Source organism: Cetorhinus maximus, chromosome 8 (assembly GCF_964194155.1).
Source record: "Cetorhinus maximus chromosome 8, sCetMax3.hap1.1, whole genome shotgun sequence".
Taxonomy (NCBI): domain Eukaryota; kingdom Metazoa; phylum Chordata; class Chondrichthyes; order Lamniformes; family Cetorhinidae; genus Cetorhinus; species Cetorhinus maximus.
Window position 1 is genome coordinate 130172148 of NC_135886.1, and position 25927 is coordinate 130198074.

At 40.4% G+C, this 25927-nt stretch overlaps 1 protein-coding gene across 9 annotated transcripts; it reads right to left on the minus strand.

Moving 5' to 3' along the window:
• Positions 1-3369: 3369 nt before the first annotated feature.
• On the minus strand, positions 3370-25840 carry zbtb33 (zinc finger and BTB domain containing 33). 9 transcript variants are annotated; one of them, XM_078547620.1, is made up of 6 exons: positions 25771-25834; positions 23144-23752; positions 18940-19253; positions 13519-13595; positions 11633-11671; positions 3370-7522 (listed from the first exon to the last, which is right to left on the minus strand). In XM_078547620.1, the coding sequence occupies exon 6, from the start codon at positions 7518-7520 to the stop codon at positions 5667-5669; it is 1854 nt and encodes a 617-aa protein (XP_078403746.1). In that variant the 5' UTR covers positions 7521-7522; positions 11633-11671; positions 13519-13595; positions 18940-19253; positions 23144-23752; positions 25771-25834; the 3' UTR covers positions 3370-5666. The 9 variants fall into 9 exon arrangements, with proteins under 9 accessions (XP_078403746.1, XP_078403742.1, XP_078403745.1 ...); XM_078547616.1 differs by having other exon boundaries at positions 18940-19282; XM_078547619.1 differs by lacking the exon at positions 18940-19253.
• Between the last annotated feature and the right edge of the window lie 87 nt (positions 25841-25927).

Here is a 25927-nt window from a genome sequence, read left to right on the forward strand (position 1 = left end):
AGATGTGAACATCTGTTTGATGACAGATTCACATTTGCACCAAAGGGTACGTGCATTTTTTGATTCACTCGGTTGAAGATTTTCATTCTTTGCATCTTAATCCCTATTACAATACCATGAGTATTTCAATACTGAATAAACTGTAAAGATTGCGATTTACAAATTTATATTTTGTGGTATATATTCTGCAAATACTTCTTGTAACTTACATTTTCTATTTCTTAAGGGGTTGTCTGTTTTTAATGATTTCATACAATTGAAACAGCCATTATGATTATGATATGGTAAGCAAACATGCACATATCCAGTTGTAAATGGGGTTTTGTTTATAGGAAAGCACTTCTGGAATTTAATGTTTAATTATGAACGGACTTAGTAGAGAGTTAATTATTTTTAAAATGTTTATTTGCACCCACCTTACTACCTATTACCACCTTCATTGCTTTTGAAATTATTGGAATTACAAAGCACTCCTTTATCAATTTATTTTAATGAAGCCAGCTCACTAGGGATAACATATGAGAAGGTGCATTATTGAAGGTGCATTGTGATGCTTTTGGTCTGATTTCAAATATTAGGACATTTCCCCCTGCCTTTCCCCTCCATTCCGTGCTAAGTAATTATTAAGTTTTACACAATTTTCAATAGCATGACAAGAGTTGCTAAAGTAAGGTTTGAAAGCAGATGATGGTGGTTCTTAGTGCTGTGCCATGTATGTAGTGTAAGATCACCAATTGTCCTCAATATCAACTGAATTACGCACATTGCATTAAAGTGTAGGCGTACAGGCTTTCCCTTTGCAGCCAAGTCTTTTAAAACCAGAGTGGAGTGGGAGGGTGGGGGCGTGGGGGCCGTAAATTTATATAGATGCATTTCCTTGCCCTCACCCTGAATTAAGTAATTAAATTCCAGTCCTGGCTTTCTAGTGAATGAAAGGCTGTAGTGATTCATAATCAAATACAAGATTATTATTTTTGAAAGGAATACACTGACTAGACTAAAATAAGTCACTTTAGGTATCTCATTAAAACCTAATTAAGTATATTTGAAACTGTTTACACAACAAGCAATTGTTCACAGACAGATGCACAATAGACTGTTTGAGAATAAATCCCTCTGTACACAATTAATATGTTCATGGGCTCCCCTGCTAATTCAGTGGGTAAATTAGTGTGTAGCATGCTAGTGAGCCATGCAGAGCAGGAACTCTGATCCCTGCTCTATACTCAAGTTGATCAATCTCAGCTAAGGAACCACACAGTGTGTTCCTTTGGCAGAAAGTCACTGGTCAGAGTTCTCATTCATTAGCACCAGCCAGTGATCTTTGATGTTTGTCAATAACATATGAGACGAACACAGAACTAAAAAGGCTATGGGCAGAAATTTCCCCCCGTTGGGGGGGTTGTGCGGGAGCGGGCACGAACCCGATCGGCGCCATGCCGCCATTTTACGTGGGCGGGCCAATTAAGGCCCATCCAGCGTGACGCGTGCCCGGAAGTGCTGAGTGCTCCATGTGCAGGCGGGGGGTGGGGGGGGGGGGGGTGGGGAGATTCCCTGAGTCGGGGCCTGCACTCTTTCGTAGGTGCCTCAGGGAGATTAGTTTAAGGTTTAAAAATTTAAATGAAGAAAAAATATTTTAAGACATGTCCCCTCATGTGACAGTGTCACATGAGCTGGGACATGTCAATGAATTTTTTCCAAAAATTTTTATTTAATTAATAAACCCTTCATGAAACCTCATCCCGCCCATGGATGAGGTTTCACGAAAAATGTGAAGGCCACCTGGGCTCTTCGCCTGCCTGCCAAACTTAAGGTTGGACGGGCAACATTCTTAACAACCTTAATTACTTTCTTAATGGCCTTAATAGGCCTTTGACGCGCGGTGACATCGGGACACATGCCCAACATCACCGCGCGTCATTTTACGCGTCAGCGAGCGGGCCCCGCCCCCACTCGTCAACTTGAAAATTCTTCCCTACGGCTGGGATTTTCCGGACCCATCGCGGGTGGGACCCGCCAAGGGCGAGGCGGCGCCCCAGCCAGACGTCCATTGACTTGTGGCAGGACCGGAAGATCACGGCAGCGGGCAGGTGCGGAAAATCCCGCTGTATGACACACAAAGAGGCCATTCAGTCCAAATGGTCTATAATCTACATGAGACTCTTTGCACCCCACTTCATCTAACTCTATCAACATATCCTTCTATTCCTTTCTCTCTGATGTTTTTATCTTGTTTCTCCTTAAATGCATCTATGCCAATCACCTGAACCACTCCTTGTGATAGCAAATTCCACATTATAATCACTCTCTGGATAAGAATTTTCTCCTATATTACTTGTTGGATTAATTAGTGATTATCTTGTATTTATGGCTCCTAGTTTTGGACACCCCTACAAATGGAAATATTTTTCCACATCTACCTTATTAAACCCTTCCATAATCTTCAACACCTCTATCGGTCACCCATTATTCTTATCTTTTCTCAAGAGCCCCAAGCCTATTCAGCTTTCCTGATAAGTATATCCTTTCAGTTCTGGTATCATCCTTGTGAATCTTTTCTGTATCTTCTCCAGTGTAAGTATGTGGACTGGATCGAGTTTGAAATAGATACTACCTGGTCGCATACCTGTTAATATTCAACAGCCTGCCTCATCACCTGATTCCCCAAAGCCTTTCCACTATCTAAAAGGTACAAGTGAAAAGTGAGGTGGAATACTCTCCATTTGCGTGGCACCCCATCCACCATCTTGAACATTCACTCCCTCCATCACTGGGGCACCATGGTTGAAGTGTGTACCATCAACAAGATGCACTGCAACAACTTGCCAATAGTTCTTCGACAGCATCTTCCAAACCCTTACCACTAGTGTCTAGAAGAACAAGGGTAGCAGACGCATGGGAAAACCACCACTTGCAAGTTCCCCTCCAAGTCACACAACATCATGACTTGGAACTCCACACCACACAGACTACAGCAGTTCAAGAAGGCGCTCACTTTCTCCAGGGCAATTAGAGATAGGCAATAAATTCAGGCCTTGCCAGCAATTTCCACAACCCATGAATGAATAAAGAATAAACTAGCCATGCTAACACATGGAGAAGCATCACTCAGCTAAGAGCCAGAGGGTTGCCAAAACCCATGGAATTGTAACCCAACAGCAGTCTAGCCCTTCAGAAAAGGAGAAGAACATTTTAGATCACCATACCTGCACATTTACTTCTTTTAAACAAAAAGGACATTCTTACTGCATGTTCATAGAAATTCCAGTTCCATTATAAAAAGTATATTTTTCATGAAGGCTAAGGGATTCCATATTTGTTATTAGTTATCTAAACAAAACACATACAGTATGGACAGGTACAAGTCAATATGTTCTGAAAGTTTTATTTTTATCATCAAAAGAGCAAATACAATAAATAAACTTACATTCTAAGGCTCAAAATTAAAGAAACTAGAAAAGTGACTTAACAATAACCTATACTAAGGAAGAAGCTTTGTTACAACTATATTTACATATTAGTAGTTTTATTATTTTCACTGGTACAAAAGCATTAATCTTGCTTGCACAATAGGACATAACAGTATTATATAGACCAACATAATTTTTCCAATCTGCAGGTAATTAGAAAAAAATTATTGTAATGCAAGTGTAAAAAGATTTTCTATTCTGCAGTTCTGTTCTAATCTATGCATGCAAAACTGTTACAAACAAAATGATAGGCTATTCCTTTTACATGTTTAATTACTCTTCTACATTTCAGAAGACTTATGGGATCATGTTTCTTTGCCCAAAGTGAAGCATATGTACAATGTTGATCCGTACAGTGAAGCATTTACAAAAAAAAATCATTTTGCTAAGAGTTTACTCCTGAATAGGTACTAAACAGAAGTTTTCTACAAAACACATTTCCAATATTGTAAGCCAACAGTACTTAATGTGAAAGCAAATTTTTATTTTTTTTGCTTTTAATAACGTATACCAAGGTAATGATAGACCAGGTTAAAGACGTACACCACAATTGTGGGGTGTTTAGGCCAATAAAATATTCTCAATCGAATATTTTTTTTAGTTAGGAATATTAAAAAAAAATCTGAAAAGCATTTTGGATGAAAAGGCATCATTAAACTGCATCAACCACCTCACTAATAAAACCTTGCAATCCCCAGCCTTCTGAGTGGCTGTGTGCCCAAAACTTACTCTAGCAGTACAATCATTGGAGCTACAAAACGATAAATTAAGTCCCTAAGCATTTACGAAAATGACAATTAAGATGCTATTCCACTTTGAAAATGGAAAGCAGGATATTGCTTTTTTTTAAATCATACAGGCTACCAACTTCACAGTAGAAAAACAAACAGGAATAATATTTGAAAAATTGGAATCTGGCAAGAAAATATCGCTTAACATGCATATCTCAGGTAAGCCAGACATTGTAAAGAACAGTTCCATTTTCGAACTGTTAGATTTAAAAGCTTTCATCCCAAAGTACTGCATTAGCATCTAGCTTAATAGATATAATCAATACAACAAATATCAAGACAATGGCCAGTGAGGAGTCTGCTTGGTATTGGGTCATTCAAAATAATTCACCTTTCATGGTGGACTACACAACAGGCTCAGGGGTTAGATAATTTTTCCTAACCCATCTCTTCTCATTATTCACTCTATATGTATTAAATCTAGCTTAATTAGGCACATTTTTAATATTTTGTTTTAATTCAAATGGATACATTATTACTATAAAGTTGTGAAAGATTGATTAATACTGTAAGACAAATGATCATGGGAGAAAGGAAGACGGGCTTTCTGGGTTGAACTATAGTTGTCTAATATGGACGTGAACCTGTTATCATTAACCTTTCCCTTCCATGGTGTTAGCACCATAGCTACTTGCACCAACATTTGCACCTGTCCATCACTACCAATAGTGGCTGGAGCTAAGCTTTCTACCACTGTAAAGTTTTGTTTAATGACACTGCTGCCGAAGTTAAACACAACACTCTCATACTTTTGATCGCTCTCCAGTGACCTTTGAGACATCATGTTTTATAGGTAGTGAGGTGTCAATTTAGGAAGGACTGCGTGATTAATAAAGTGTGTTAAATAGTGGAGAATAAAGTGATTTGCTACTTGTAGGAAGATGATTTTTTAAGGGTTTGCCAGAAAAAAATCAACAGCAGCCTTTTACCCCAGCTCTACAATGTAAAATGAAAAGTGCTAACACACAAAATTCTACAAATTCAGTTATCTGCACAGAAATATGTAAAAAATAGACGTCTGGGTAATGGCTGTTTGATCAGTAAAGACTAAAGAAATTGAAAACTCTTTCAATGTACTTCAGGTATAAATGCCCATTAACTTCTGGCCACTTCCGATGAAACCTCTGTAGAAACCGCATTTTAGTTCAAAACCATGACTAGATTCTGTTTCACATTCATGATGTATACTACACTGACATCATTACGTTTGACAGAAACACTTTTAAAAAAGACTGTAAGTTAGCCATACAATGGTCCAGCCACTGAATCTTTTGTTTGCCTGAAACACGAATGCTTAACTGGTCAGTTAGTACATTAATATCACCAATGGCTGTCTATCAGCAGTTTACCAGGTATCACAATCCACTTTCTTGCTATGCTTAGTTCCATCATAGTCTGAATGACTTCATGCCAGTTCTCTGAAGGACTCTGGTATAACAAACTCTAATTCGGAATTGCCATCTAAGGAATTGTACCTGTAAACAGGGGTTCCTTCCTGAGGAAAAATATCATCCCAGCTTGTTGGCTTGCTGCCTCCTATGGTCTGCGGGGTCTGCTGTGGAGCATCTGCATCATCATCATCATCTACATGATATACAATTCCATCTTCATTAATCTCAGCCATGGCACCCGAACCACTTGCAGTCAGGAATCCATATTGCCTGATCTGTAAGGTTTTGCACGGCAGCAAGCGGTAAAGTTTGGAATCGGAGACAGTCTCATCTTCAGCTGCACTCTTGCCAGTCTTTTTGCTATGAACTGACCTAATGTGCGATGCCATCACCTGGTAGTTGATGAAGGTCTCTCCACATGTCAAGCACTGGTATCGCCGTTCACCAGTGTGGAGAATTTCATGCTTAGTACGATATTCTGCAAGAGGGAACACTTTCTCACAGTAATGGCAAGGGTATTTCTTCTCCCAGGAATGAACATTGAAGTGCCTTCTCAGGCTAGTCAGGCAGGCATATGATCGTTTACAAACAATACAAACATAAAAGACACGTCCATCTACAATTAACTCATAATGATCTTGTTCCCTTTTCATTCGTTTTGCATCTGGAAAGTACTGATCATTGATGAATACAGGTCTTGAGTTATTTAGATGATTAGCAGAATTTTCAGGCATGATTTGAAAACTTGAGTGGCCTCCATCGCCAGATACCTTGTCTCCGATCAGCAGCAACTTTTTTTCAGGGGATCTAGGCTCCTTGTTCTGTTTGAGTTCACGGTTGGCAAGGTCGTCTTTGTTTGGTACCACAATGTGATACGTGTTGGGGTTTGTGTCAATATTTGCATAGACTCTGCAACCTTTAGACAAAGTATCAATGGCAGCTGTTTTAACTATGGTTACAGGATGTTTGCCATCTTGAACGTACTTCGTATTTACGATCTTTGTGCTTTGCTGGTTAATTACAGTATTCTGCCCACTCCCTGTGCTACCATCAGAGATTTTGACTTTGAAATCCCCAACTTTCGGAGATCTGTCTGGCAACAGAGTGACGTGCTTTGTTTGAGCCCCTAAGTTGTCAGAACTCACTGGTATATTGGGAATAATAATATTTGTTTGCACTAAACTGTTACTAGCTATATTGGAGGGGTGTTTGGGTGGTGTAATTTCACTGCAGAAAATGACGTCATCATTATCCTCTGAATCTTCACCACTGACCGAGGCTTGACTGTTACCTTTAGAATCCCTAAACTCTGCACTGGACAGAGAGAAAGCATCAGTTATTCGTGGTCCCAGGCCTCCTTCTTCAACATGTATAATCAAGCGTTCAGGTTCCACTGTTGGATCAGCAGCAACTTTCTGTGGAGCTTCACCCTTGGAATCTGTCACAGAAGCAGCACTGTCCGTAGCAGGTGCTACTGCTTTTAACTTTGAAAGTGATTCCCCTAAGTCAGCAAGGAACTTTAGCCCCAGGGCCTGCCCAGACTGAATCAACTCACTTACAAGTTCAGCATTCACTCGCACCAATTTGGAGCTGTAGATAAAATTCAGAACCTCTGCAAACACCTCTGCTCTGACAAAGTTCAACTCAAGGACTTGTCCGTATATGTTGTTAGCCCCATCGAGACTGAAAAGCTGATGGAAGTAGCTACTAGCAGATGACAAGACATTCTTATGTGCTCGAAATTTGCGATCTTCCACAATTATGGTAATGTCACAGAATAGTCCTTGGGTACGCTGCTCATTTAGAGACTTCAACAATGTTCCCGAGTGATGAATGTCAGTTGCACTAATAAGTTTTTTGCTCTCCATAACTAGATCAAAAATAAAGACAACATTTCCAATGAAGATGAGCCAGCTGACAGACTATGGTCAAATCCTGTTAAGTGAACAAACTTACTCCAAAATGGTATAATTATATCAACAGTAATCACTTGTCAGAAATTCACAGGAAACGTTGGGAAACCCTTACTGCTGTATTCTCAGATAAAAGCAGTTTAATTTATTTTATTTTACTCTGTGGAAATAATATAGACAATGCAGCATAACATACCATTTATGACTTGATCCGATTTGGATTGTAACCTATCGTGTATAAGTTTAAGGGTGGAGTATAATCCCACAGGAATACATCAGATAAAGATTTACAACGAATCCATACTGCAATATTTTAACATCCAGTGTTTTCTCAAATTATTTTGAAGTTAAAAAGTTAATTAAAAATGGTTCACCCAAGGAAAGCTGTTTTGCTACAGTGTACATTTTGTTGGTTAAAAACATGTGGAATAAAATTTCCAAAGGGGTTCTCCCTACCTCCCACCATTACTTGCACGAAAACAGCTGTTGGACTATTTCTCTGGTGATCTTCTGCCAAACTAAAAGAAGATCAGAAGAACCGCGGTGGAAATTTTACCCCAATTACCGTGGTGCCTTATATTTAGGTCATGCCAGAGGATACATTGGAATAGTTTTTGTTAGAGAATTTGAAAAACATGTTACTAAAAACAAGTGGATATCCTGTGCTGTTCATGGTGAGTTAGAGAATCAACTGTTCCATTGACAAATAATGGATAATGAATTCTAATATATTTCATCTCCTTTGGCAAAAAAATCCATCTCCCTGTGACCATGTAACTTCTTTCCTATTTTCTTATTGAGTTCCAGTTTTTTTGTTTCCCTCTTTCCCCCCCACCTCTCTTTGGTTATTACTTTACTCATTGCAGTACTGATATCACAATCATGTTTTTGACTTGGTTTCCATTTCACTCATTCTGTAATTCCTGTCTTCTCTCCGTTCTGCATGTTTCCAATGACATTATGTGGTAGCTCTCAATGGTTTCTTTTTAGTTTAGTTTGCCCCAGGACTTGCCAGAAGGTGGAAAACAACAATACTGGGTTGATTGTGTGGGCTAATTGAAGTCGTCAGCGAGGTACTGCATCACAGGCAGGTGACAGGGAATGTGGAGCCAAGGCTCAATGAGGGACATTCTGTGGCTGGGGGAAAGCACAGTATTTGGGTTAGAGCTTGCGAGGAAGTGATCAGTGAGGTAGACGGCTTGGTTGGGTATTTGGCAGAGAAAAAATAGTCACATAAGTAATCGTGGAGGATGGGATATGAAAGGCGGAAGTGCTGAGGACTGGAAACATTTGGTAACTTTGCAATTTGAGATCTGGTAAAAAACTTTTAGAACATAAGAACACAAGAAATAGGAACAGGAGTAGACCTTTCGGCCCCTCAAGCCTGCTCTGCGATTCAATAAGATCACGGCGGCTCTTCTTGTGTTTCGATTTCCACATTCCCATCTAACCCCGATAACCTCTGATTCCCTTGCCTAACAAGAATCTATCTACCTCTGCCTTAAAAATATTCAATTACCCCACCTCCACCACCTTCTGAGGCAGAGAATTCCAAAGTCATACAACCCTCAGAGAAAAAATTTCTCCTCATCTCTGTCCTAAAAGGGTGTTCCTAATTTTAAAACAATGCCCCCTAGTTCTGGACTCATCCAAATGAGGAAACATCCTCAACGTTCACCTTGTCAAGGACATTCAGGATCTTGTATACTTCAATCATATCACCCCTCACTCTTCTAAACTCCAGTGGAAACAAGCCCAGTCTGTCCAACCTCTCGTCATAAGTCAACCCGCTCATTCCAGGTATCAATCTCGTAAACCTCCTTTGAACCAACTCCAATGCATTTACATCCTTCCTTAAATAAGGAGACCAAAACTTATTTTAGAGTGGCTGGGATCAGGTAAAGGGAGGAGGGAGTAGCATTAGGGTAGCACTAGACAAGGAGGGATTTGGGGAAACTGTGGGCTAGTAGTGTGGAATACTACTCTGAGGAATGGGAGCAACAGGGACCAGAAGGGGTGTGAAAATACTGGTGATAAAATCACTGGAAGGATCTGGGTTCTGGAAGCTCAGGGAGGTGGCGTGTTGGGAGAATGAATGCTGAGAGAGTTTGAAGTAGGCCAGAACATAGGCACAAGTCCTAAGTACAGGCCCAGGTCCAATAGCAACCAAACCCAAGAACAAATCATTTGCCCGAATCAAAATGGAGGAATTGCAGATATCTTAGTGTTGGCAAGCACAGAATTATCAGCTCTGAGCGAGAAATGCCATAGAGGAGACATAGGCTATGAAGAAATGTTTAGATGGGGAGCAAGGGGACTTTTAAGTGTGGCCACTGCAGCTCTTGGGAGTGGCAAATTAATTTTGTTGGAACTAAATCCTGCAGCCCTGGAGCAAAATCTTGTTCTTATATTTTTATGCCCACATTCACTCGCAAATTGCTCAGAGCCATCACCATCCTTGGTAATAAAAACTTTCTAATTCAGTCATTTTCAAGCTATTTTGAACTAAGCCTCACCAGGAAGTTCTCAGCATCTCGTATCCCTCTAGCTCAGTCTGCTCAAATGTCTCTGTCTTTTCTTTCACTTCTTTCTTTTCATCCACCCCCTCTCCCTCCAGTTCCATCTTCCTTTCACTGCACAATTTCAGTCTTTTTCTCCTTCCACCTGCTTTTAGCTTCTTCTTCAGCTCTCACTTTTCCTCACCTCTTGTTGACCCCCAAAGTATTTGAAGCAGGCAGGTGGGTCAAGAAGTACTTTCAGCGAAGCAGGATTATCATGGGGTGAAGGAAACTCTTGGGTTGGGTTGAGTTGGGTTGGGGAACTATCCAGGACTTGCCGAGGATGGGTGGATAAAGAGGAAGCATTTAGGATACACAAGCAAGAAAGTGAGCCAAGAAGTGAGCAGATAGCCTAGCAGAGCACTTAGTGAGATGAAATTAATAGTTTGAGAAGTAGCAGCAAGTCAGGATTCATATTGTGTTTTCCTAAAAGTGCCTGTTGACCACTGTTATGATGCTGTGTTCAACTGCAGCAATCCAAGTACGGTTAGTAAATTCAGTACAAGAGCTGGAGAAGTTGTGAAGGTAGGAATAAATTGGTGTTGGGGCAGGAATGACTGGCAGCTAGTCGAGTGGGCCAGGGAAGAGTTGAAAGGACTCTCGGCAATTCTAGTTCAGCTGCTGATGGGAAGATTAACAGCGAGTTGGCAGGGGCCAGTTGATGGAGCACAGGAATCACAAGAAGCAGGCTGGGCTGCTAAATGAAGCAAAATGAATGGATTGCACCAGACCTGGCCTAGTCACAAAAAGAAAAAAGGCTGGTTTGTTGAAGAGGGCACAGGAATCAGAATATGCAATGGACTTGAAATGAAGGGGGTATGAATTATCAGGATAGGTAGCGACTATAGTAAATCAGAAAAAATGTAAGCTTCAGCAGCAAAGCCAAGCCCAATAATTCAAGTTCTAGACAAGTACTGCAAGCTCCATGTAACTTTCCACCAGAAAATATTCTAGGCATTTACAAAACTGTGCAAGAAACTTTAAGGAAGAATAGGCATGTTATTATATATAGTTTAATCGTTCATAGGTTGCTTAGGTTACATATATAAATATATTTCAATTAGCTGAAAAATTAAATCTCAAATAAATGTCATAAATTTATTTAGGTAGATTCTGCCTCTTGCTAGTTCAGGATTGGTGGGTTTAGGAAGAAATTGAGCAATTAGATTGCTCAGTTTTGCTGCTGCTTACTGGCTATTTATTCACATTACATTGAATCTAACTATTTTTAATCTATTCATGTTCATCAGTTGGATAATGTATTTATTAGGTCTTTATTTCAGCTTATCGCTAATTTTTGTTTCTATGTCACTTATAAGGACTGATGTGTCTGGTAATTTCAAGTAAGACCTGAGTCACACTGGACGCAAGAGTTCTAATCAAATAGATAATTAAGGATAAATCCATTGTCAAGAAATCCCACTAAAATGATGTACTCTGAAAAGTTTCAATTCAGGTAAATGGAGACAACAAGAATCATTCAAGTAGGCATTTAAGTTCTACATTTACCTTTTATATTTTGAAAGGTCACGCTTTCTTTGCAATGATCTGCAAAAAATATAAACATATAATTTTAGATTGAAATGTAAGCGTCCATAAAACAATTAAACTCCAGAAAGCAGGCTTTTTAAAAAGAAGCATTCTATCTTGATATATTGGCTGACTGAAGGTCAATGACAACAGTCAAATTCATTCACCTTTCAGCTGATTCTCAAGCTGAGGTGCATAACAAACAAAAGTTCATTCATTTTATGGTACCTAAAAGATTTTCCATTTCATTTCCATTTTTTAAGCCTTTCACATCTTACAAAGTGTAAAGCTGTTAGTCTAGTTTTCTGTCCTGGGTTTAAGTTCCTGTACCTCTGCAATCTTAATGGTTCCAAACTCAAGTACCTCAACGTCCAAATTATATATTTATTTCACTGTCTCTCTCTCTCTGCCTCAGAACTTCAGAATGGACAAAGGCTTACAAAAGTTAACAAAAACATATTGGCCAAGTGAGGATATAAAGAAAGTACAAGGTGCTTTCCTTTCCCCAGTACATATGGCTTTCCTTTCCACAGTACTTGCGACACAATGTCATTCTCTAGCAGTTTTTTTAAGAAATGGACAGTGGAGATCACTGAGAGCACATACTAGAGCCCAGAGTGTAATATAACTGCTTCTGGAGAGCTCAACTGCTCACTGAGGTATGTTTCCATAGGCAACAGACACCATCATAAATACGTTCATTATTTACATGAGCCTCAATGTGGGCAGAACTCATACACGGCTGCTCTCCAGTATCCCGTGGCCATCTTCTCTGTGCAAGCCTCAGCAGTGAATGTTTATTGGCCATAAGACATGGACAGTATCACAGCCAAGCCCAATTAAATATTCACTCGACATCCACATGTACACATTTTCCAGCTTTCAGTTCCACTGGTGGGAGCATTTCATGAATGGGAATATTTGAAAGTTCTTAATTTCCTTCGAGGGTTAACTACAGCATTGCTCTGACTAAGGCCACCTAACTCAATAGATCAGGTCAAATCCGAGATTTCTTGGCTCTGTGGAGTACCAGACAGTACATTTTTTGTTGAGCCATCAATGAACGTACATTCCCATATTAAATCAATTTCTATACACTGTGTAATTAGAAAACTGGGGATTTTGAAACAAAGTTCCCTTTGCAATTTAGGCTCTAGTGTACTGCATAAAAATTTACAAATCATGAAATTAAATTCACAAAACAACTGCACATTATACATAAAAATGCCCGGATATAGTAAACATCAGCACTCATTTCAGTACAAATTCAAATTCTTTATATTGCACAACTGAATGCAGAACATGTCTGCCTCAGACTTGGAAATGTAGTTGTCAATATAGTACTTCGAAACACTGGATTAAAAAAGTCTGCTACACATCAACTTTTATCTACTGAATAACCAGGAGTTGCAGTTACCTTAACAAAGACAATAACTAGCACCTTAAGGGTTAAGAAAAAATCTGGAACACAAAAGGGTTGAAAATCCTCCACATAATATTTTTAATACAGTGGTTAATGCAATCGTGTCAAATGCCTGTGAGCGGTATTTTACTGAAATCATACAGTGCTTTTCAACATTTTTGTTAAAACACCACACGCAGGAATTTGACATGAAAGTGTCAACTACCAGTACAAAAAAACGCACACGGGAGGAATTTCAACATCCTGTGCTCAATGCGTGGGTTAACAAATTTGTGAAAATGTATCTGACATAAAAGCTTAACTAATACTAATGCATGCAGGAATTTCAAACCCTGGACTTTAAGGTAAATTTCTATCCTCCTCCAAAAAGCCACTTCCATGTGATAACCCTCCAAACTTATCTGATAAGCCATGATTTCTAACAAAGTGGTTTAAAACCTACCTTAAAGAAGAAGATCTTTGTACAATTTGTGCCTCTTGGACAGCTGTTATTCTGCCACTCCCTCCTCATAGAAGTTTCTGGTCATTTTTAACAGGTGAAAATTACACAAAATAATGTCTTTTCTGTTAATGCAAACACCCAATCCAGCTCAGCTAATGTAATCTGACTCATCATTACCACTACTCACTAAAGCTATCTGGGGAGAGGAGAAAACTTTTTGCTTTAGAATTTTTAAGAACCTGACAAAAAACATTTTGGCTGCGCACTTCTGTACCAAGCTGCTGTTATAAGATACTTTCACTTTCATGGGAAAGTGGTGGCATAGTGGTACTGTCACTGGCTGGTATTCCAAAGACCAGGCTAATGCTCTGGGGATCTGGGTTCTAATCCCACTACAGCATTTGGTGAAAAGTCTGATGACGACCATGAAACCATTGACGATTGTAAAAGCCTATCTGGTTCACTAATACCCTTTAGGCTCTTAAATGCCCTCTGAGCAAGGGCAATTAGGGATTGGCAATAAATACTGGCCTAGCCAGCGATGCCCACATCCCATGAATGAATTTTTTAAAAAAACTTAAGAAAAATATTTAATTCTGAGCTTATTGACCAAACAACATTAAGATTTTGGACCCAACTTTCTGGTCATTGGTGAAGCAACAGTGCTCACTGTTGACCTTGAAGAGATCAGCCCACAAAGATCTCGTGATCTTATATGGTGTGGTTTTCCCCTTTCTCAACAACAGTTTAAATCAGGCATCAAGTCAACGGGATCTCCAAGCATGCAGCAGCAGTGTAGTTGGCCAGCAAGGCAAACAACCAATCACATTAAAATATTCGCACAGACAGCAAACCAAGAAGTTAAAAGCACTGAATCCCTCCACTTTTAACTTAAATTTTCAGATAGCAAAATAAATGATCAAGTGGCTAAAGGTAGAAGTTAAAATATCAATATAAACAAACTTTTAGAAAAATTTAAGATGTGGAAATTTATTTTCACAGTGTAGAAATTTGATGTTCCACAAGTATAATATTAGCTTTCCAAGGGCCAGTGAAGGTGTTAGCAGTAAGTACAAAGTTATTACTCCATTAAAAACCTAGTTACACCTCATTCAACAAGGTGAAGCTTTTCTCAAGGGTTTTTTCATAGCAAGACTAACAGCAGAAAGGTGAAAGTTCTGGTCAACCCAATGATTGCTCAGGGATTGCACTCTGGGGGAACCTCAACTTCAGCAATTTCGGGATTTTTGGTCTACTCTGCACATCTGCAGTCTCCTAAAGTTGCTGTCAGTTTCAGTGGCGTGATGAAGGTGAACACTATTGGCTTCACCATCGTTACAATCACAAAATCCTGGCCATTTTTAAAATAGCTCATTTTTCCTTATACCACTTAGCTAAGGAAAGAAATGAGCTATTTTCATTGGTCCCTTCTTTTAAGTACAAATTCCCTCCTACAACTGGCTACTGAAAGGTGCCACCAATATTTTTTCTTGAGCAAAAGCTAGCAAATAATGGAGTACTTAATTAAAATAAACGAATTGGCGCAACACAGTCATCTGCGGTTGGTACTTTAAACAACAACACATTGCATTTATATAGCACCTTCCATTTATAAAATATTCCAAGGTACATAAGAGCGTTATCAGCGGAAAAAAATGACAATAAACCACGTAAAGAGATAATAGGACAAGTCACCAAAGGCTTGATCAGAGGTGGGGTTTAAGGAGGGTCTTAAAGAAGAGATGGAGACACAAAAGGTTAGGGGAGAAATTCCAGAATTTAGGGCCTTGACGGCAAGGCCTCCAATGGTGAGGCAAAGAAAATCAGGACTACCCAAGAGACAGAATTAGAGGAATGCAGAGTTCTCGGAGGGTTGTTGGACCAGAAGAGATTACAGAAGTAGGTTGTGGCAAGTCCATGGAGAAATTTGAACACAAGGGTGAGAATTTTAAACTTAAGGAGCAGCTTGACAGAACGCAAAAATAGGTCAGTGAGCACAGAGGTGCTGGATGAATGGGGCTCGGCATGAGTTAGGATACAGGCTACAGAGTTTTGGATGAGTTAAAGTTTACAGAGGGTGGAAGATGGGAGGCAGGCCAGGAGTACATTGGAAAACTAGCAATAAAGGTGTGTAGTGTTACATATTTCAAATGTATTGTTTTAGAGATCTGAAAAAATGTGACTACTCCCACAGCTCACTCGGTACTTAAGTCCACTGCCTTGTCTTGCATTGGGCCTGGAGACGTGATGTTACCTTGATACCAGACAGGGTTGCAGCAGAAGTCATACAAATGGCTTCAGCATCTCAAATTTGAGGAGTGGAATGACATCAACCAGGCTTCGCACTCCTAATCACTATCAAATTAGCCCTACTGTGATGTGCATCCGACTGGTTTTGGTTCAGTGGTGATCCCTTGTTGTGGACCATTTCACTCACAATCATTGCTTCGACTCAAGTGATGAGCATTGGTCATTTGGGAAAAGGCAGCCAGTATCGTAATCCACAACAAGTTCAATCTTTGGCAGAGGAATGGCATGGGTAAAAGGGCTTACAGAACATACTGAAACACACTCTTCCCTTGCTAAAACAAAGAACTGCATATCATTTTGAAGATGCTGCCAAATGTTAATGTAATAGGGCCTCAAAATCTGTCATTAGTAACGAGTAAAACTGAGGTCTCAACAAAGTATTGTTTTAAAAGTCTGGAAAGAGGCTTTGTATGATAACCGACATGAAAACACATACGGCATAGTCAATATCAAACATCACAACTGCTAATTTTAGTCTTTCGATACAAAAGAGTGAGATCTGGAGCAACTGTTTGTCCTCTTTGCAATAGACTCCTCCATGGCCTGTTGCCTGGATACTTGTGCTTGTGGACTATGACTGACGAGGGGTTTGGCTTAAACACATCGTTTTTGTGGTTCTGAGTCATGGTCTTTATTGCTACATGTTAACAATTTGATTCAACTGGCCAGAAAATAATCAAGAATTTGCAGCCATGCCTGCCAACACTGAAGAAGTAGGTCGTTCTGACTGGAAGCTGGATGCAAGATTGATGGGATTTCTTCAACAGAACTACATTTGCTATGCTGCACTGATTTTTTAAAGAGTTGGGGGTGGGGGGAGGTTGGGGTGTGGTGGTGGCAGGGAGTTTGTGGTTATTTATAAACCTCAAGATCAAAGCTGCGCTGAAAAACTAACTGAGAAAACAACGAAGTTCCAATTTATTTTGCGCATTATTCAATCATAAAGACAAATGGTGGTTAAGAGATCTGCAAGTGTCCTGGGTTAACTCCATCACTGTTTTTGATTTCTCTCAATGCCTCACCTTGGCAACTCAACTGTAGGTAATTAGGGACTACTACTCCGCGGCATAACTTTTTGTATTATATATTACCTCAACAGGTCATGAAATGATTTATTTTTCAAAGATTCAGACATAAAGCGCAATGTTCTAAGTAGCAGAACATGGAGTCATGACCACAAATCTCCACATCACAAGCTTCTAATTGCAGCCACATTGTGAAGAGAAATCAAACGCAGTTTCACCTTTGCCACTCTTCAGGTCCTTGCTACATACACCTCCCTCCTTGTACCTACCTCTATCTTTGTTATAATAAAAACTAGTGGAATTTTTGCGCATAGGAATTTAAAGGCCAGTTTCTATTATCTGAGAACTCCCTCTATTTGTTCCCCAATTCCCCCAGGTCTCAACAGCAATACTCCAAGATGGTCTAAAGGCAACCTTTTTGTAGACCTCCAAGGAACAAGGCATTCTGAATCTGAGTGGTGCACGAGTGCTGCCCAGGAGACTTTCAGCTCCTACTTTCCTTGAACCTCCTTTGTGGGAATGTGTTTAGCAATAATTCAGTAATCCCCAACACCACCATCCCTGTCCGAGTCAGGGACTTCACTATCAGGGTGATACAAAAGCACTCAACCCACTGCTTGACTGCATCACTGCCATCAAGAGTTTTACTTAAGTCAAAGATGGTTTTCTAGAACCATTTGTTGCATTAAACAGTCATTGTAGGGACTTCCTTGTTGGTGAGTAAATGTACGACCAAGCCATGCCAAACAGAATGGTCCAAAGTTCAATCTGCACTCCTCATTGAGTTAGCACACAATCCAGTCTCACAATCAGTTTCTGTGTCCTCTTCCTAGGCAGGGGGATAGAAACTGAGCATGGTCCCCAAACCTGATCAGAAACCATGTTAAAAGGAATCATTTGTGGATGTCAGGTGAAGGGAAATTTGGAAAGATACAGCTTTTTTAAGTATTTCAAAATAAAAGGCACTTTAACGTAAGATAATTGGAGAAAAATCTTAAGCGACAAGCCATCTTTACACCTGTATTATTATGATTATAATTTTAATGGTGTGGATCCAGGTTCTGTTTTCAATCTACAAGCGAACGTTGAAAATCTAAACCAAAGCTTTTTCAGTCACCCCTGAATACACCCCTGAATACAAAAAGAGGAGTGAAAAAAGTGACCAACGGGAAAGAAAAATAGTATAAAAAGTTGAACATCCATAACACTATTTTTAACTCTGAATACAAGTTTCTTTTCCATCAATTTTCACAATGCCCCTTCTCTTTTCATCCTGAGGATAATTGTTCCTTGCTGGGCTGGAGATGGAAGAGTCACTCTTTAAGGACTATTACAGACAAGCCCAACCTTGTCCTCACCAACATCATGCCCTCACACGCACTGCAGGTGGGAATCACTGGGAGTAGTAACCTTGGTTGATATTTCCCTCCCTGAACCAGAAACCCTAAAGTTAAATGTAGCAGCCTCACCCAGCACCCAGAATGAGATTCTCCAGCTCTGCATTGTGCTGGGGCCTCTCTGTTATACATGGCTCATCTACTCACTACCTTTACTTGCTAACATTTAGCAAGTAGAGTGCAAGGGTACAAGTTTATATTGCAGCCTTGCTTTGTAGTAATGCAAGTGAATTTATAATACATGGGGTAATTTGCACAGGCAATGCCTGGGGTTACTGTACAACTAGCAGAAACACACAAAACATTTGTGGTCAAATTAGTAAACTTAACCAATTCTATCATCCCATCCATCTCTCTCATGCCTTTCCATGCCTTATATACTATCACCTCCCTCCCATGCCATCCTTCCCATAATAAGTCCCTAACCTAAATTTTGTAGCCAAGGCGACCCACATTTGCCCAACTTGGCTCTAGCCATGAAGTTCCCTAATTTTGGCTAAATTTGATTTTGTATCAGTTGCCTCTTAATGGTGCTTTACATAAGAGATGCTGCTCTGGTACCCAGTATGGTGTTTGAACCTTCCAAAGCACAACCTAGCTGCCACCCAAACAATTTGAGTTTGAACAGTAATTACACAAGACGTGGATGTATATATACACTCAAAGAAAGATCGGTATTTATGTAGTACCTTATCATATCCATCAGAAGCATGTCAAAACATTTCACATGCAATGAATTATGATGAGGCATGTAAGCATAATAGCCGCTTCACACAAGCAATATCTTACAAGGTGAATGATCATTTTTAGTGGTAGTGCTCGAGGGTAGAACGTTGATCAGGACACTAGGAATTCTTCCTGTTCTTCTTCCAATTCCATGGGATCTTTAACGTCTCACCAAACAGGCAAAGGATGGCTCAGTTTAATGCCTCATTCAAAGAACAACAACTTGGACAACAGCGAAGTGTCAGCTCAGATTCGTGGTGAGACTCAAACCTCTAACCTAGAAATCAGTGCTACAAATGAGCCAAACTGGAACAAAAGACATAAAAAGACAACTCACAATCTTTAACTGATGCTTAAGAAAGTCTGCAATAAAGAGACATAAATGCCGTAATACATGCGTTTTCCCAACTGTAGAACTGCACGGTTTTAATGAACAGTTTTGTCTTGGGTTTTGAGGTGTCTTTAAATTGTCCGCCTCACCATCATCCCTTTGTACCAATGCTCAAGAATAAACTATTATCCCACAAGAATAATCAGTTCCTCAGCTATATCAGTAAATGCTAGAAGTCGTTTAATTGCACGTGTATGGCTGCCAGAAGTTGCTGTCCGATTTACTCTTTCGTGATGGTGTACGCTGTTAATCTCTTTCTTTTGTAACCTGGTTTTTCTTTTTCTGTTATTCCTATCGCTAATCCAGGCCATCATGATCCAGGAGCTGAACTCTACCTGGAATCCACCTTCTAAATATCCAGCAAGTTCAGGCCAATTTGTGAATCCATCATCCATGTGATCTGCAGATTATCCTTCAGTGACATAATCAGCTCCCACAATGACATCCAACTCTGCCTCTCCTCTTCCACCCACATCCCTGACACAGCTGCTATATCTTCTGACTGCCACTTTGACATCAGGTCATGGAGATGCGGGCCTTTTCATCAGGTCAACACTGAATAAAGCCAAGACACTCTTTTCAGTCCCTACCAGCACACACATTTCTTTGGCCCCACCTGCATCAACCTCCCAGACTAGGTTCTCATGCTCACTAATGGTACACACATTTGACATCTTGCTCTGTCAACTTGAGCCTTTCATCCCACATCCTCTCCATCATTAAATCCATAATCTTCCAGCTCCTGACTTCTGCGTGCCAAATTCCTATCACTCCCCCACAGTGGCTTTAACTCTACATTTTAAAAAAATTCTTTAATGAGATATGAGCATATCAGCCTAGGCCACCATTTATTTCCCATCCCTAGTTGCCCTTGAGAAGGTGGTGGTGAGCTGCCTTCTTGAACCACTGCAGTCCATGTGGTGTAGGTACACCACAGTGCTGTTAGGGAGGGAGTTCCAGGATTTTGACCCAGCCACATTGAGGGAACAACAATATATTTCCAAGTCAGAATGGGGATTGGAGGGGAACTTCCAGGTGGTAGTGCTCCCATGCATCTGCTTCCCTTGTCCTTCTAGGTGGCAGATGTCACAGGTTTGTAAGGTGCTGTGGAGGAAGCTTGGTGAGTTGCTGCAGTGCATCTTGTCTATGGTACACACTGCTGTCACTGTGCACTAGTAGCAAAGGGGAGGAATGCTTAAGATGGTGGATAGGACGGCGACCAAGCTGACAGCTTTGTCCTTGATGGTGTTGAGCTTAAGTGCTGTTAGAGTCGCACTCATCCAGGCAAGTGGGAAGTATTCCATCACACCCCTGGCTTGTTCCTTGTGAATGGTGGATAGGTTTTGGAGAGTTCAGGGGACGAGTTACTCACTGCAGAATTCCCAGCCTCTTACCTACTCTTGTAGCCATGACTGTTAAGGGTAGATGGTTAGATTCTCTCTTGTTGGAGATGGTCATTGCCTAGCATTGGTGTGGCACGAATGCTTCTTGCCACTTATCAGTCTAAACTTGAATGTTGTCCAGGTCTTGCTACATATGAGGATTACATTTTCCAACATTCTCCTCACATGCCTCCCTCCAAAATTGCAGCTAATCTAGAACTTAACTTTCATGTACCCTCGTGTACAAAATTCATAACCAACCTTCCTCCTCAATCTGTTACCAACCCCGTAACTCTGTGCTTGCTAATATCTACTGGCTCCTTGTGCTACAGGAAGTCTACTTTAAGATTACTGTCTCTCTCTCTTTAAATGTCTCCACAGCCTCACTCCACCCGATCTCTCAAGCTACATGACCCTGCCCACCCTTTCCTCTTGTTCCCTGCTCCCTTGAATCTGTCATCATAGCCCAATTATTCAATTGTACACTTCTGCCTTTTGCAACATTTCCCCAAAATCACTTGGCCCTGATTTCTTACTTGCTGCTGCAAAAAGCCCCTCTCCACCCATTTCTGTGGCCATGCCTTTGATCTCTTCACCCCATTCAACCATTTGAAATTTTCTTGTTTTCCTGCTGGGTGCCTCACTTCCCCTCCATGTTAAATGCTCCAAACCTTCACTGGCATGTGTGGAGCACATTACTAATGAAAGCTGCTGTATTCCAAATTGGCACTGCCATGAACAAAATTCAATGTAAGGTTTGGCTTCCCACCAGCACAAATTTGGACCCATACCACTATAACCTGACTGGCTGCAGGTTTGAATCTGAATCACCTCAAGTCTTGACTCCCACTATTAGCCCATTCCCTCTCAGTAATGCACCCAACAGCTGGCCTACCTACCAGCAGCCACTGTTGCTGCTTCAATTTAAATTTTTTTTTGCATTTGCAAATTTCTAATTGCTATTGTTAACCTATTGAGAACGTATGGTGTAACCGTTGCAGTGCCACACACATTTAATATAATGATCCTCAATTACATCTCTCAACTTCAATATAACCACAGATTCAATCAATGTGCAAATACAAGTTAAAAATTGATCTCTGCACTTTCACTATGAATGGGTTCATCCAGTGAAACAACACGGAATACTGTCTGCTGCTACTCTCTAAAGCTTTTACTCAGTTTGATAATCAAGGACCTGTAATCACATACTAACATCTAATGGAACTGCCCTGTTGTTAGTAGGTAAAAAGTAGTATTAGCCACCCACGCTGCAAACATAATTAAGGTATGTGCAGGCTGTCTTTTTAAACTTGTCATAAGCAAATGTTAGCACGGAAGGCGAAAAGCAGCAATTGGTCTGGGGGGCATCGGCTGATTTGGATCACCATCCTGTAGCCCATTTACACTGTCAGTTTGTCCCAGTAGGACCAACATGAGGCCTACTTCTGAGGAAGGCCTGGCATACAACAACACTAATTTTAATTCAGATAGTTTACTGCAGCAAAGGTCAGGCTTCAGGGTGAATGTTCTGTTCGGGGAACTAGGGTCATTTATAAAACTACAATTAAAAATAAATAGGAACAGATCTATTCCTATCAGCCTGTTCCCTCACAGGTGTTAACAAGACAGCAATGTCAGAAGAATACAGTCACATGCGATTAGTAATTCTCACCAGCTGCTTGTAACAGTAAACAAAACACGATAGCTGTCTTTTTAAAAACAATATTGTGCCACAATCCTACACAAGGGAAAGGTCAAGATCTTTTAACTTAAAAAATGTATAGTACTATTATCACCAATTAAATGGATGAATGAGCTTCAAGATTCAGTGTGATTTGTGTCAATTTGCAAGGGCCACACAGCAAAAAAACTGAGTGGGATTCAAATTAGCAGCTCTTAAGGATATAGAAAATTCACAGTCTGTAGTACTAGTTTAGTGCTTGCTCATTGTACTGGGCAAGGCTTGTCCAACAAAAGTGAGAGAATATAAGAACTTGGTAACATTCCAATGTTACACCTCTTATGTCATTCTTTGATTTCCTTCTGGGTTTTTGTTTTGCCCATTTATGTATATTGTACTTGCTCCAGTTCCACACTGAAGAGCATTAGTTTCCGTATTGCTGTTTGCAACATTTCAGTGCAGCTGTGAATAACCTTTGTAACATTATATCCACGATGGAGAGAAAAAGACACCAATCGGACTACCTTCCCACATTTTGCACTAATGACTAATGAACTTACTAAGATTCATCTAGTGAATGATGCCATCTCACACCCACATATTCAGAACACTCAAACACCACGCTAAGAACAGTGCTCACTCACCTATCATTTCTGCTCCCTTCCCTCATACTCTCACCTTACCTCTCCCCTCCTGAAAGAACTACTTACCCTGGATGCAGCTTCATGTGAACAAGCAGCTAACATTACTTTAAAGAAGTGCACTTTCCTCAGGCAGCTGCGTGGGCACATCACCCTGGATCCACAATATTGGGAGTGGTGAAGCAGCTTTAATCTGCTTGTCCATCAGTGGTAAACAACTGATACCAAGTGCTGGCCAGTTATTCAACTCGACAGCCATCGCAGCCAAGCCCATTCCCGGTCTCCCTTTCTTGCCCACACACACTTCCAGGCTTAGGATAGCAGCTGGATGGGGGAACTCAGTTAAATCAACTTATTTTCCCCTTTTTAAATTAAAGGCCTTTCACAGCACTCCAACTGCTGCCTTGGCTAAGACTGGCTGCCTCAACAAAACCCAGGAATCAAACATGGCGCCTTCCTAATCTGTATGGCTCAGGGTCAAATTGCGTACCCGATGAGCAAGGGATTGCAAGTATTACAAATCCAAAACTAATGAAAGCTTGATTGCTAGTTAATGGAAATTCATCTAGATTTCCTCTCACTGTAAACATACTCTGCATTGTAAGCTGTTGACATTTAATTTTTTGCCCCCATTTTCCAAAAATAGATAAAAAGGGAAAAATCACAAATGCTGGAAGTCTGAAATAAAACACAAGATTATGGAAATACATAGCAAGTCCATCAATCTCTGTAAACAGAAAATACAAGTGGATATTTTAGCTAAATCTCATCAAAACCGAAAAGTAGGCGGGGAATATTACAGAAAACTATCAGAGGTCACATATGCTAAATACCGGGACAAAGAGGTAGTTAATGGGTTTAGTAACATGCAAACTATTTTTCTTTAAAAAGTGGTTGAAAAAGCTGGGCAATGTAAAAGTAATCTCAGTCAATCCTTGAAAAGCATCAGTAAGAGAAAAGTTGTCAAAATTGAAGAGGACAAAGTGAATCCATACAATTACTTGTTGAGTTTGGTAGTAAGCCAAGTAACAGAATGGACTCAGTCAGATTGAGAAAACAATATTTACATCAATCCATTAACAGTCTATTTACTTTTATATATGTAGATTGTAGTGAGAGGGGGCTCAAAACCAGACCTACCATCTAACAGCCTTCCTATTGTAGCATTGATGATGCACATTCCCGCAATTTTAGCTTGTTTAATCAATAACGATAAACATAAATGGCTTACTGCCGTATCTACCACTCGACTTGGCCAAATGACCTTGGGTATCTGAGGGGGACATCAAAAGTACTTTTTCTCCCTAACTTTCAATTTACTTCAATCAGAATCCTAACCTTAAGTGAATGTTGAGGTCAACCAGGTCTCACTAACACCCAAGCCACTGGGAAGAACACAAAATAGCAGGCTTGTCCCACAGAAATGGAAGATGGTCTTATGGTAGCTGTGAAGAACTCCCATGGCTTAGAGTGTTCTGCTTTCTGGAAGTAGATTTGCAAGATATGTACTGAAAGAATAACGAGATAGGCAACTTCAAAGTTTCAGCGAGCGGCATACATAAAATAATAAGAGTATCAAAACGTAGATCAGAATGAAAAACTTCAATTTTTGCAAAATGTTTAAATTCAGATTACGTTTTGTTCCACTGCAAATGCTCTTGCGCTAAAATAATTTTGTGGTATGCCCTGGCAGCTATTCGTTCGAAAACAAAATCTGTTCCAATTTAAATAAACAGGATAAAAGTTAGATAGGATTTTTTTTTATTAATTAAAAACATGCAATTTTAGGGCGCTTTCCTCTAAAAGTTTCGCTCGCAGAAGAAGAAGAAGAAGAAGAAGAAGAAAAAAAAAACAATGTGCATTTCTGGACAGCGGACAATACCCCCAAAACACAGTTGGCATTCTGCGAGCACACCAAGGATTACTTTTGGCATGCTTCAAGGGTCATGCAACTGAAGATCTAATCTATTCCAATCAAGGTTTTTTTTTTCTCCCCCACTCCCCCCAAACCACCCCCACACACTCCCTACAGCAAGAACAGTGTGAAGAAGAAGAAGAAAATAAAAATTGTGCAATAAAAGAACAACCCTAAAACTGCATGCCTGCCTTAGGACCAAGTATTTTAAACGCCCACAGGGACAGTTGTGCCTTTCAGTGCAAGGCCTAGACAGGCCTGGAAACATCCCACTAACACTTTAATCTAGATAATCTAGACATAAAGGGGAGTCTGGTGCTATATTTTTTTAAACTCCTGGCTCTTTTTTTTTAAACCTCTTGCCTGGATTCACCAGTCCCCTTTTTTTTGAAGGGGGAAACAACCACTCATCTGAATATAACTCTCCATCCTGGGAGGGAGGGAAGAGGGAGGGAGAGAGAGAGAGAGAGAGGGAGGAGGGAAAACACCTCATCCCCCTCCACCCCCCCCCAAAAAAAAAATAATCACCTCAGGAAAATATTTTTATGCACATAAAACGCCAAGAAGCAAATAATGACAAGAGTGACAGGCTTTTCTCTTCCTGGTTCATTAAAGGTGCCGACGTCGCGCCGATTTCCGACCTAAAGCCACTTTATTTTCCCTCTCTCGCCCCAGCTCGGATGTTGGAAAACCCGTTTACATTCTCACCAAAGACGACAGGAAGTTCCTGGTAATTTAATTTGTTGTTTTTTCTCTCTCTCTCTCTCTGCACTGTACTTACGGTTCCTCCTGGGCCTTGACAAGCGAGCAGAAGAAAAGAAGAAAGAGCCCGAGCTTCCCTGCACCGCCGCCCGGGGGACTGCAGAGGGCGCAGCGGAGGCTGCCCGCCCCTCCCCCCCCCTCCACCAGCCAGAGCCACAGCAGATACAGAGCGAGAG